The 14,264-nt window shown below is 48.5% G+C and overlaps 2 protein-coding genes across 2 annotated transcripts; both read left to right on the top strand.

Annotated features, from left to right (window-relative positions):
- LOC146072781 (histone H1.01-like) lies at positions 1-666 on the top strand. The gene has a single exon (XM_083179973.1). It carries the CDS (start codon positions 1-3, stop codon positions 664-666), a length of 666 nt encoding a protein of 221 aa, XP_083036099.1.
- A 1,592-nt stretch (positions 667-2,258) lies between these two features.
- On the top strand, positions 2,259-2,651 carry LOC146073226 (histone H2A type 1). Its single transcript, XM_083180414.1, has one exon. It carries the CDS (start codon positions 2,259-2,261, stop codon positions 2,649-2,651), a length of 393 nt encoding a protein of 130 aa, XP_083036540.1.
- Positions 2,652-14,264: the final 11,613 nt, after the last annotated feature.

Here is a 14,264-nt window from a genome sequence, read left to right on the forward strand (position 1 = left end):
ATGGCAGAAACTGCACCCGCCGCCGCTGTCCCTCCAGCAGAGGGCGCAGCCAAGAAGAAGAGGCAGCCGAAGAAAGCTGCTGGAGGAGTTAAGAAAAGCGCCAAGTCTTCTGGACCCAGCGTCTCCGAGCTGATCGTAAAAGCCGTGACAGCCTCTAAGGAGCGCAGTGGGGTTTCTCTTGCCGCCCTGAAGAAGGCTCTGGCTGCCGGAGGCTACGATGTGGAGAAGAACAACACCCGCGTCAAACTGGGTGTGAAAAGCTTGGTGACCAAAGGAACTCTCACCCAGGTGAAAGGCACCGGCGCTTCCGGCTCCTTCAAGCTCAATAAGAAGCAGGCGGAGAGCAAGAAGGTCGCTCAGAAGTCTCTGAAGCCCAAGAAACCTGCCGCAAAGAAAGTGGCCAAATCGCCAAAAAAGCCCAAGAAAGCTCCGAGTGCAGCCAAGAGCCCGAAGAAGGTGAAGAAACCCACAAAAGCGGCTGTTGCCAAAAGCCCAAAGAAGCCTAAAGCGGTGAAGCCGAAGAAGGCGGCTGCCAAGAGTCCGGCCAAGAAGGCGGCAAAGCCCAAAGCTGCCAAGAGTCCGGCCAAGAAGGCGGTGAAGCCCAAAGCCGCAAAAAGCCCGGCCAAGAAGGCAGCTAAGCCCAAGAAAGCTGCGGCAAAGAAGTGAGGGAAGAGCCGCCGCATCCTCGCTCCCTTGTTATCCCCCAAAGGCTCTTTTCAGAGCCACCCACCCTCTCTCGGCAGAGCTGTAGGCTATTCATTGTGCTTTGTGAAGGAACCGATTATCCGGAGATATAGTAAAATCGGCAAGTCTCAATGGGCATGCCTTGCACGGGGGACACTTCCTGAGTTGGAAATGTAACATAAAAAGAGCGTGATAAAGTAATGACCCATCCGGGACACTGCTTCTCATTGTGTATCTGTGTTACTGTAGGGAGCTGGGAGCCTAAGAAGCAGGGTTTCTGTGACTACCTATACATTAATTCAGCATAACGGAACCAGATGTCCTAGAAGGGACTAGGTAGAATAGAGCTGCGGTAACACTGGAGATGGCATCCCTGTATTGCATGAACAGTGAGATGGAACACAGTACATCTAGGAAAACGCCGATCCTCTACCCAATGTGTTCATCTGAGATCCGGATGTGATGTTAAAGTAACCAAATGCTACAATGTAATGACTTTGCAACATTTCTATCCAACCTCATTTTCTAGGTATGCAGCAACTGCAAGGGAAATATCCCAGCTCTAAGGATTGCTTGTTTTAAGCATCAGGCTCATCCGTGATATAAGGGACATAATGATCCTGTCCTACATTTGGGACTAGATTTACAAGCCCTGCAAAAGGAAACCTATAACGCAGAGAAGCAGAATAGAAATGCTTCTTCGTGATACAGTAGATACACGATAGCTAAAGGGATTTTCAGGAGCAGCAGTCGGGACATATTAAAAAACAGTTACAGCTCGATTAGAGAGGAGGTGGGTGGCTCTGAAAAAGAGCCTTTGTGCTGGTGTGGGTGGGAGAAGAAGGGGAGATTACTTGGCGCTGGTGTACTTGGTGACGGCCTTGGTGCCCTCGGACACGGCGTGCTTGGCCAGCTCTCCAGGCAGCAGCAGGCGTACGGCGGTCTGGATCTCCCTGGAGGTGATGGTGGAGCGCTTGTTGTAGTGAGCCAGGCGGGAAGCTTCCCCAGCAATGCGCTCAAAGATATCATTAACGAAGGAGTTCATGATGCCCATAGCCTTGGAGGAGATGCCGGTGTCAGGGTGCACCTGCTTCAGCACCTTGTACACGTAAATGGCGTAACTCTCCTTCCTGGTCTTTCTGCGCTTCTTCCCATCTTTCTTCTGGGTCTTGGTCACGGCTTTTTTAGAGCCTTTCTTGGGCGCCGGAGCAGACTTGGCTGGATCAGGCATGGTAAATAATCGCTTCTTCAACTCTCAGAGAAGATAGAAAATTCTGTCCTGTGTCTGGAGAGCGCGGCTCTATTTATAGGCAGCTTATGCAAACGAGGCTTCCCCGCTGCTGGTAACACTATTGGCTCGAAGAGAAGTAGGCGAAACCCCGCCCGCCATTTGCAGATTGGTCTAGTTTCACAGTAACCAATGCAGATCAGGTTCTAGCACAGACCAATCACAGAGCAAGAACTGGACCCTCCTGAGTGTGTGTATATAAGAGGAGGCGCTGTTTCGTGCACAGTATTTAGAGCTCGCTCTGTTTCCTTTTTGTGTAAACTCTTCCACTGAAGATCTTAGCAGCATGTCTGGCAGAGGGAAACAAGGCGGCAAGACCCGGGCTAAGGCCAAGACTCGCTCATCTCGGGCCGGTCTCCAATTTCCAGTTGGTCGCGTTCACCGTCTGCTGAGGAAGGGAAACTATGCGGAGCGGGTGGGTGCCGGTGCCCCGGTCTATCTGGCCGCGGTGCTGGAGTATCTGACGGCTGAGATTCTGGAGCTTGCCGGAAACGCTGCCCGCGACAACAAGAAGACCCGCATCATCCCCCGCCACCTGCAGCTGGCTGTACGCAACGACGAAGAGCTTAACAAGCTGTTGGGTGGAGTGACCATCGCCCAAGGAGGTGTACTGCCCAATATCCAGGCCGTGCTGCTGCCCAAGAAGACCGAGAGCCACAAACCGGCCAAGAGCAAGTAATGTGCTGGCAACTGTCTCCCACCACAGATCCCTTGTCCCTGAAACACCACAAAGGCTCTTCTCAGAGCCACCCACGTCTTCCCATGAGAGCTGTGGATACTACCACTGTTTATATTGTAGCGTTATCTGGCTAAGCAGCGCTCTTATGATCACATTCCATTCATGCACACGATCGTTCAGCAGCATTGTACACATGTACTAGTAGCCTAAACGGTCATAAAGTCCAACTTCTCACACTTTGGGAGCGCTGGTCTAAATAGATGCTCCCTCTGTACACTGCAAATGAGCTCCCTAGAGGAGTGCAAAGCTGAGCGCTGCAAGTCCACTTTGCACCCTCTCTTTACACTAATAAGCTGGTCCTTCCTAGCGAAGCTCGGCTGTGTGTGCGAGCAAGTGATTAGTGCGATCGGCTCATCAGCAGACCTATATGCTGAAAGAGAAACCACTGTATATGGAAATGTCGTAAGAACAATGTTCCCACAATGAACTAGTCCCTGAAATATAGACGTATCTCTGATACATAACGATCCTTTGATGAACTGGGGTCTTACTCATCCCAAAATAAGGGTCAACCAAACAAATGTGAGCCGTTACTTGAAGCTATTCTAGGTGAGGAGCAGAGCGAAGAATTCACCAGCATCCTGTTGCTCGGACATTAATATGTCGTTTATGCTTTAGCTCGTTTAGAACGATTTGGTGGCTCTGAAAAGAGCCTTTGTGGTGTTCTCTGTACACGAGTGCTGAGCATCTATGCCCTCTCCCCTCGGATCCTGCGGGCCAGCTGGATGTCTTTGGGCATGATGGTCACCCTCTTGGCGTGGATAGCGCACAGGTTGGTGTCCTCGAAGAGCCCCACCAGGTAAGCCTCGCTGGCCTCTTGCAGGGCCATGACGGCAGAGCTCTGGAAGCGCAGGTCGGTCTTGAAGTCCTGGGCGATCTCACGCACCAGGCGCTGGAAGGGCAGCTTGCGGATCAGCAGCTCGGTGGATTTCTGGTAGCGACGGATCTCTCGGAGGGCAACAGTCCCTGGCCTGTAGCGATGAGGCTTCTTCACGCCGCCGGTAGCTGGGGCGCTCTTCCGGGCAGCCTTGGTTGCAAGCTGTTTGCGGGGAGCTTTCCCGCCAGTGGACTTACGCGCTGTCTGCTTGGTCCTGGCCATGTTTCACAACACAGAAACTTCGATGCTGCTGCACAATTAGACTGGAAAAGTGTCTGTCTGTAAGACTCGTTTTACACTCCCATTTATACAGAGTGCTGCACACTGATTGGAAGATATGTCTCATCCACCGATTGGTTTACTATAACCGTTTGGAATTGTCAAATATCCCGCCATTTTTATCTTACAATGTGCCACGTTATAGGATGAAATTATCAGAATACGGATAGATAGATAGATAGATAGATAGATAAAACCACATTAGCCTGATATATATATATATATATATATATATAAATATACAGGACCTGCACTCTCACCCACATATATGGTAACCGCTAGGATGCCGTATAAATAGCAGTGTCCCAATGGACAGTACTATGTAAATACAGTAGCTCCCGTGAGGGAAAACAGCACTCACCAGACTTCAAACAATAACGGTGTAAAGGAACACTTGGTCCCAGGTTTAATAATTCTTACTTGGAGCCTGCCGACGTTTCGGTCCAACACGGACCATTATCAAGGCAGAAGGTGTCCAAACATGTCAACATCAAGCAGCAGTGCATCAGCAAGGGGTAACAGGGACAGGGAGCCTCTGACCGGGTCCCTGTTATATAGGGGAGTGAGTGTACTCCCACCGCTAATTGCGCTCCATTGCGTGGAGCGCATGACGTCACTTCCGGTTAAAACCGGAAGTGCGCGGCCGCAATATATTGCGGCAATACGGTGCCGTTCTAAGGCACTAGGGATAGCGGTCAGCTATAGTACAGCTGCCGCTGGAGTGGTAAGGGCTGGCCAGGACAACTGGGACTAAGAGAATGAGTCCGGTGGTAATGCATCATCCGGACATGTGACCTCTGCACAATCGCGGCTGCTGATTGGTGCTAGAGTGTCACGTGTGTTAGCATACCCGGTCTCCTTGACGACCAACTACTATTACAAGCCGAACATGGCATCGTCTCACTGACTGACGACGACGCTGACAAAGTCCTATTCGACAAACTTGACTTTGACTCCCTACCAGGCGAGTCAGCTCCAGACCTGTACTTCCGTTTACTTAGACTTAAGAAACGGGAGGTTGACTTATCTCTACACGGTCAATTCCTATCGGAGTACCACCGTAACAAACAAATTCCCAGGGGGTTTAGAATCCAGAACGTACCCACTATCGGTCGGTCAAACCCTGTTTTCTGCAGTAGATGGTGTGGTGTCCTCAATAAGTGCTCCCAAGACTTAATGCTACTTGTCATTGAGGAGGTGGGCACTGAACTCAAAACTATCAAAGCTGACATAGACGACTTCACTGTGAAAAATATAGCTACTATCAGGAACGATCGCTCCACTAACCTGATTGAAAAACTACGCCTACAGGTAGAGGCCTATAAAAACGAACTCACCTCCTTTAAGCGCAATAAATTGGCCACTGTGGCCTCTGATTATCAGAGCCACACGGTGTACAGGTGGCTTCTGGGCAACTCGGGCCAACAAAGACCCCAGAGGTTCTCGAGACAGAGGCGAGATAACCGCAGGGCACAGTTTGGAAGAGACACTGGTTCATCGGCATCTGCATCAGATACCGATAACACAGATACACGCCCACCTAGACGTCCTTTTTTAGGACAGAGCACCCGTACCCCAAGAGACCAACCAGTCCAAGAACACGCAGGCCACACCCCCGGCGGGGGCGCTTTAAGCCAAATAGTCAGGAGAAGGCCACTGACCTAGTGTTCAATCTCTCTTCGAAACCTCTAGACTCAGACACCATGCAATTACTTGCAAAAGGGTTGTCTTTCGTTCCTACCTACCCACATGATAGTTTTGACTCTACCATTGACCTCTTTAAGTTTGGTCGCAAACTCAGATTGAGGGAACATTTCCCACCCACTGAAATACACACCTCCAGCAGTACATTCAAAAGACCGTCGACTTTTGATCCTGTATCGACAAACCCGAGTATTAAGACCTTTACTCGTCTGGTCAACCTTGACACCACACCCAGAAAGACCCACACTAAATTCGATAATCTAAAGCCCAAAGAGAGGGCTGCCCTACTCCAGTTGAAGAATGACAACACACTGGTTATCAGACCGGCCGATAAAGGGGGAGCCGTTGTGGTACAAGACTGGACAGACTACAACCAGGAGATTATGAGACAACTGAGTGACAGTAGTACATATACCCTGGTAGATTCTAACCCCATACCATCGTTCAAAAGACTGGTTGATGACACCATCAAGCTTGGGTACACCAATGGCTGGCTAGACAAAAACACGACTGAATACCTGACGGTCAACCACCCTGTCTGCCCTATCATATACACCTTGCCTAAGGTACACAAGAACGCCTCTCACCCACCTGGTAGACCGATAATATCGGCACGCAATTCTCTCCTGCAACCTCTGGCCATCTATGTGGACTCATTTCTTCAACCCATAGTCCAACAGGGTGACAGCTACCTCCGTGACACCAGTGACTTCCTAATGAAACTTAAAGCGGTATCAGGTGATCTCTCTGATGTAATCCTAGCCACCATGGATGTGGGTTCTCTGTATACCATTATCCCCCATGAGGAAGGACTTGAGACTCTCAGACGAGCTCTCAGTACCCACCATCGACCAACACCGCCCACCGAATTCCTGATAGACCTGAGTGAGAAAGTCTTGAAATACAACCATTTCCTTTATCTGGATGCCTACTATGTCCAATGCTCCGGGACCGCTATGGGTTCAAACCTAGCGCCATCTTACGCCAACATCTATATGAGCCATTATGAACAGACCCAAATATACCCAGTATACGGGCAACATCTACGCTTCTATAAGCGGTTTATAGATGACATTTTCATTATCTGGCATGGCACTACTGAGACGTTCCTGGACATGGTCAACACACTGAACGCACTTGACAACCCGGTCAAATTCACCTCCGAAGCGAGTGAAACCACGGTTAACTTTCTTGACATCACCGTCACCTTGATCAACGGACAGCTGAACACCACCCTGTTCCGTAAACCTACGGATAGGAACACATTGCTTCTGGCATCCAGCCAGCATCCCCCAGCCCTGAAGAACAACTTGCCCATCTCTCAATTTATGCGAGTTATGCGCAATAACTCAGAGGATATTATGATGGAACAACAACTGACTGAGATGTCAACAAGATTCAAGGAGAGGGGTTACTCAGCATCTACGATTACGAAATGTCTTAGAAAAGCAAGACAAAAACATCAAGAAACATGCCCTAATAGCAGAATGAAACCAGAGAGGATGGTCTATACCACCACATTTGACAATATGGCAACAACGACCAATAGATCCATCCGCCAACATTGGCAAATCGTAAGGACTGATCCCCTGCTCCATCTGACTAACACACCACCTCCAATGATGGCCTACAAAAAAGGCCCAAACCTCAAGCAACTTCTTATGAGACCTACTAAACAACCGGACAAACAACAAAGCAATACCTGGCTACATGAGAGAAGACCAGGATGCTTCAAATGCAGCGGCTGCACAACATGCAGTAGTATGCTGACTGGGCCTACTTTTCCACACCCCAGGACGGGACAACCTATTAAGATCAAATACAAGCTACATTGCTTGATGGACCACCTAATCTACATCTTGATATGCCCATGCGGGCTATACTACGTCGGTATGACTACCAGAAAATTTAGGGAGAGGATGGCTAACCATCGCATGTCTATCAGACAAGCCATTGCCACTGGGACAGCAGACCTCCCAGTTCCTAGACATTTCATTAAGGCCAGACACAATGTACCTGATCTGAGGTGCAAACTCATCGATTGGATACCTCCACCCCCCCGGGGAGGCGACAGAACTCTAGCACTACGCAGACTAGAAAGTAGATGGATCTACAGACTGGATACGATTGCGCCCAAAGGGATGAACGAAAATAACCCCTTGAACATTTTTCTTGGACATTAGGACTCTCTGTGCCTACACCTGGGACTCCACACTTAGATGGATAGACCAGACGGATTATCTACCCACCGTTGGATATGAAGATTGTTTTTCACGTTTTTTTTCACTTTTTTCTTGTTGTCTTTTCCTTCATTTTTAACGTGTGGTCCCCAACCATGGATCCCTTTCTCTGATCTAAGTGATCTGTCGTCCAACTTCAGTCAGCGTTGCCCACGCAGCATCCACATCGTTATGCGCCAACGCATATATCACAATCTATGCACGCACCCGACGGTAACGGACGTGCTTCACGATTTTGTAGCACTGGCCCTCCCATCTACCCCCTACTTATACTACACCATCCTCACTATATAGCCTACTATTCCCAGGCCCCTTATAATCATTCCCATGGAGGCACATGGCGGCTATCCCCGCTATAATTTTTTACCGACCTTACCTTGCTTGTCATAATATGACCGTTCATTTGCAGCATTTAATACATGGCCGTCCCCTTAGCCCCATACCCCTTTTTTTCATATGTACCAGTCAAATAGTGAGGGGGCACATGGAGACCCACCCCATATAATGCTTTGGTGTCTTCTAGCAACATTTTCATTGCATGTTGCACTGTACCCATTATATATTTTTGCCGTGGTTCATGAATGGCACACGGTCTTACCTACCATGTTACTTATGCAGCATTAATTAAGTGGCCGTCCCCTTAGCCCCATGACCCTTTTACAATTTTGTAACAGTCAAGTAGTGAGGGGGCACATGGAGACCCATCCCATATAGTGCTCTGGTGGCCCTCAGCACCAATCTGTGTCATCAGTTATTGTTTCATAATGCGTGTGGCGTTGCACATTTAATGTATTTTATTTATATATTTTTTTTCATTTATATATTTGTGCATGTAATTTTTGCTATTTACACATTTCTATATGTGCATCATATGCTGCGTTTATTGTATTTTATTTTCCACATGTATATTTATGTGCTTCCCCCTCCACCCCCAACCTGCTCCGGGTCCCTGTTTGCAGCCCTAGTACATACACACTGCACGCTTTTGACAGCTCCCATATAAACAAATGACACGTGACACTCTAGCACCAATCAGCAGCCGCGATTGTGCAGAGGTCACATGTCCGGATGATGCATTACCACCGGACTCATTCTCTTAGTCCCAGTTGTCCTGGCCAGCCCTTACCACTCCAGCGGCAGCTGTACTATAGCTGACCGCTATCCCTAGTGCCTTAGAACGGCACCGTATTGCCGCAATATATTGCGGCCGCGCACTTCCGGTTTTAACCACGCAATGGAGCGCAATTAGCGGTGGGAGTACACTCACTCCCCTATATAACAGGGACCCGGTCAGAGGCTCCCTGTCCCTGTTACCCCTTGCTGATGCACTGCTGCTTGATGTTGACATGTTTGGACACCTTCTGCCTTGATAATGGTCCGTGTTGGACCGAAACGTCGGCAGGCTCCAAGTAAGAATTATTAAACCTGGGACCAAGTGTTCCTTTACACCGTTATTGTTTGAAGTCTGGTGAGTGCTGTTTTCCCTCACGGGAGCTACTGTATATATATATATATATATATATATATATATATATATATATATATATATATATATATATATATATATATATTTCTTTCTTTTCAGCTATTGTGAGCAGGGAATCAAACAGTCAGTTTACTTCTAGATCTCCCGTTCATACGTCTCCATCGTCTTTACAGGATCACATCTGCAACTATACAAGTTTCATGTATTTCGACGTGATTAGGTCTATTGTGTAATGTTATGATGGCCAATATGTCGGGCAAAATGAAGAGCTATTTTATCTCTATTAGGAGTCTAAATTTTCGTTTTCAGTATCATAGAGTATAGTAGATACCTCTTCAGATATAGGAGGCTTTATAGTGTCTTTTAAGAGAACATGGAACAAAGAGATGGGAGCAACCAAACAAAAAAGTTATGAATAAAACATAACTCTACAGCGACTGGCAAAGTGTAATGCCCGAGAGGGCCTGGCGGCGTGGTTTTACCAGGGCTTGTCCCCGCTGGCAAGTCTGCTCTGCAGGCGACGGCAATTTCTTAGAGCTAGTGCCAGGTGAGCTAGTGTCCAGCGGCAGCAGCACAGTGACAGTGTGGACAGCAGCGCCCTCCGCGCAAGCCTGACTAGTTCCTTCACCGTGAGGCTGGAGAGCTGGATCAGCCTCCCCTCATTTCCCACAGCTACTAGATATGACCCTTTACTACCGACTTGTTTTCTGCCTTCGGTGACACCATGATGCCTTATACAGGAGCCGGCAACAAAATAACACTTTGGGATTGACATCAATTAATAACAAAACAAAGACTGCACTATTGGACCTTCTAATTCCCTGATTGCATTATATTAATAGAACATTCCTAATACCAATTGTGAAGGTGAAGAGAAGTGGGCTTTGACAACAGGAGGGAAAAGGGCCCTGCTCTGAGGAGCTTACAATATAGTAGGAAGGGGAGACAGATTATATGAGGTGCAAGCAAGTGGGAAGTGGCTTGATAGCAGGAGGTAAGCCAGCAGAGATTGTCAAGGCATGAGGCAGGGGGTCGCAGGACCAGCCTCAGGACAAGGCTATGAAGTGGAAGAGTATGCTTTAATGAATAGGTAAGTTTATAGTGGGATGCGGTCATTTGGTCTACAGCATAATGGTCGACAGTCATTAGGTTGACACCATTAGGTCGACATGGGAAAAGGTAGACATGCATCTAGGTCGAAAGGTCGTTAGTTCGACATTGTCTAGGTCGACAGTCAAAAGGTTGACATGGGGTATTTCACTGTTTGTTAAGCCGAGATGTGCAGGCAGGCGGTATTTCATACCCTACCATCCACTAGGGCATGGGTCTTCAACCTGTGGCCCTCCAGATGTTGTGAAACTACATGTTCCAACATGCATTGCCACATGTTTTCCTATAAGAGCATGCCCAAACTGTCAGGGCATGCTGGGACATGTAGTTCCACAACATCTGGAGGGCCACAGGTTGTAGACCTGTGCACTAGGGCGAGGTGGGAGAATAAAATAGTGTGCCGAGTGTAGCGAGGCACCGTGCCCGATGCATCGCGAGCGATGCAAGGGGATGCGGTGAACTTTCAACTGTGTCCATGTCGACTGTGTTGACATTCAGGTAAAAAAGTGTGAAAAAATCCATGTCGACCTAGACAATGTCGAACTAATGACCTTTTGACCTACAACCAGGTCGACCTTTTCACATGTTGACCTAGACCCATGTCGACCTAATGACTGTTGACCATAAATGCTGTAGACCAAATGATCCCAACCCATTTATAGTGCCCGTTTGAAGCTTTGCAAGGTCGGGGAGAGTCTAATGGAGCGAGGGAGTGCGTTCCATTAAAGGACTGCAGCACGAGCAAAGTCCTGAACTCTAGCATGGGAAGCAGTGATCAGGGTGGAGGAAAGACAACAGTCGTCGGCCGACTGTATGAATGGAAATGATGTTGGAGCTATATGGAGCAATGGAGTTAGAGATGGCCCTGTATGTGAGTGTGAGGTGTTTGAAGATGATTCTGTAGGGGACTGGGAGCCAGTGCAGATTTTATTGAAGGAGAGTGGCAGAAGTGGACTGGTGGAAGAGGAAGATGAGCATGGCTGCAGAGTTAAGGGCAGATTGAAGAGGAGCCAGTTGGGAGCAAGTGAGGCAGTATTCGAGTCGTGAGATGACCAGGGAGAGGATGATACGCTTAGTTGCACTCTGGGGGAGAAAAGGCCTGATGTGAGAAATGTTGCGTAGCTGGAACCGACAACAATGGGCCAGAGCTTGGACGTGACACCAAGGCAGCGGAGTTGGGAAACTTTACCAAATCTACTGTTTTGCTATTTATACATCCCGTCCTGTCGGCTTGGTATTGATGCTTTCAGGCTGTCGAAGATTCTGTATTGCTGTAAAAAGTGGTGAGAAGGAGTCTTTAGCAATGGGGACACTCCAGCAGTGAACACCAGTGATTTTAACTAGACAGCCAGAAATCTTATCAAAATTTTCTTACTTGGCAACTCTTTTTTTACTATAATATTCACTTAAATGGGGCCGCACATCGCTATCACCGATAGGGCGATTTGTCTAACCTTGTCAGCGACGTTTACTAACCTTCTAAGCAATTTTAACTACTTAGTCCAAATCACTTATAAGGATCACTCCGTGTGTACAACCTTTAAGCTTCAAAATGTGGTAAAATGGAGAGTGAAACAACCAACCAATCATCAGCTCCTGCCTGACAATTTATCAAACAGTCTGTGAGAGGCAGTTGGGTACTGATTGGCTGGCTGTTTATCATTCTCCATTTTATAGCTTTTTAAAACTTAGCGCATCTTGCCCAAAGCAAGAATGTCTGAAATTGGGTAAGAAAGGGGGATCGAGTTGTGATTAGATAGAGGAGAGCATGCTTTGTCAAATCCACTCGTCATTAGTGACGCAAGCAATCAGAAGAGTAATAGGGTTGAAATGAGCTGTGAATCTAGGTGCAAGCTATCATTCTGGATTGTAACACCTAGCAGTGCTACATAAGCAATTGGTAAACTGAAGGCAGTGGAAGCCAACACTGCAGCCTCCAGCATCACCATCGGCCCGGGGGGACCACTGGAGGAGGAAGGTCATCTCCAGATCCCCCTCTACATGGATGGGAGTGTCCTGGTGGGCCCGGTGCAGGTCAGGACGGTGAGGAGGACCCCGAGCACTCTCTTCCCTGCAGGCCCACCCCTGGCCCGCTGCCTCACCTAGGTGGGCCCCTGCCCTGGTAGTCTCACCAGCAGTAGCCACCCTTCCCTGCAGGCTTAGCCTTGGCTCCCTGTCCCATTCTCTGGCCTACTGCAGGCCCAGCCTTGGTCCCCCTGTCTCACACCCTGGCTTACTGCACACCCTGGCCTACTGCTCAGCCGCGGCCCCCAACAAAGGCTCCTGGACTCATTGGAAATGGTCAGGCCCCAGCCGCTGACCCCCATCACCAGCAGATGCGGGAGCCCAACTCCAGCCACAGGCCTCACTGTCTCTCCCCAGGCCTCAGTGACTCCCCCCCCCCCTCCCCCCACCACCACCACCATCACCACCACTGCAAATGGCGCCGCAAATGGATGCCTAGGATCTGTGCACTCAACCATATATAACCTTGTGTCCCCTGTGTGATAACTGTACTGTCTAAGCTATCTCTGCCATAACTGCAATGTATTTGCTCATACTGTTACCTACCTGGCTGCTGCAACGACCAGTGGCGCCGCTGATGGCTGCCTAGGCGCTGTGCAGCTTGGTGGGTATTTGTTCCCTATGTGATAACTGTACTGTCCCTGCTCATACTGTTACCTACCTGGCTGCTGCAACGACCAGTGGTGCCGCTGATGGCTGCCTAGGCACTGTGCAGCTTGGTGGGTATTTGTTCCCTATGTGATAACTGTACTGTCCCTGCTCATACTGTTACCTACCTGGCTGCTGCAACGACCAGTGGTGCCGCTGATGGCTGCCTAGGCGCTGTGCAGCTTGGCGGCTATATGTTCCCTGTGTGATATTGTACTGTCCCTGCTTATATTGTTACCTACCGGCTGCTGCAACGACCAGTGGCGCCACTGATCGCTGCCTAGGCGCTGTGCAGCTCGGCAGGCATGTGTTTCCTGCATATAATGTCTCAATTTAATGTATGTAATGTCTGCCCCCCCCCCTCCCTGGTTGATCCTGCACTGTAAAATCCACAAGAAATTCCTAGTGTGCGCAAGCATACATGGCCAATAAAGTTTATTCTATTCTATTATATTCTATAAGAAATTTGATTCGGTTGAGTGGCCGTTTCTGAGACAGGTATTAATTGCCTTTGGATTCGGTGAAAGATTTGTCAACTGGGTCTTTTTGATGTACAGGGCCCCGCGGGCAAGGGTTCTCGTGAATGGTTACCTGTCAGAGTCCTTTCCTCTATTCAGGGGCACACGACAGGGGTGTCCCCTGTCGCCCTTAATATTCGCATTGGCCATCGAGCCGCTGGCATGTAAACTGCGGTCTATTTTGGGAATGTATTGCCAAACTCACCCGGCCTATAAAAATATAGTCTTGCTTTATGCGGATGACTTGCTGGTCGGTATGGTAGATAGTTATAGGTTGTTACCAGTAACTATTGACCATATAAAGAAATTTGGGGTTTTTTCTGGGTTGACTATAAATTGTAGTAAGTCGCAGCTTCTAACATCCCATGCTGACGAAAGCGACACTAGGGGTAATAACTGGGGCATGACTCACGTCACAAAACTGAAGTATCTGGGTATTACAATCACAATGAACCCTGCAGATTATGTTGGAGACAACTTAGACCCCATTATCTGTGAGATCAGGCGTAGGTGTAAAAACTGGCAGAGGCTCCCGCTAACACTTATTGGCCGCGCAAACCTGATAAAGATGGTGATACTGCCTAAACTCTTATATATATTCACTAACTCCCCCATATTAATTAGGGAGAAAAGCTTCCTAATAATTAATCAAGTGATTTCCGCATT

This window comes from Crinia signifera, chromosome 4 (genome assembly GCF_055691185.1).
Source record: "Crinia signifera chromosome 4, ASM5569118v1, whole genome shotgun sequence".
Lineage (NCBI taxonomy): Eukaryota > Metazoa > Chordata > Amphibia > Anura > Myobatrachidae > Crinia > Crinia signifera.

Excerpts from the sequence above, each read along its gene's own strand:
- LOC146072781 (XM_083179973.1), top strand. The coding sequence starts at position 1 with ATGGCAGAAACTGCACCCGCCGCCGCTGTCCCTCCAGCAGAGGGCGCA.
- LOC146073226 (XM_083180414.1), top strand. The coding sequence starts at position 2,259 with ATGTCTGGCAGAGGGAAACAAGGCGGCAAGACCCGGGCTAAGGCCAAG.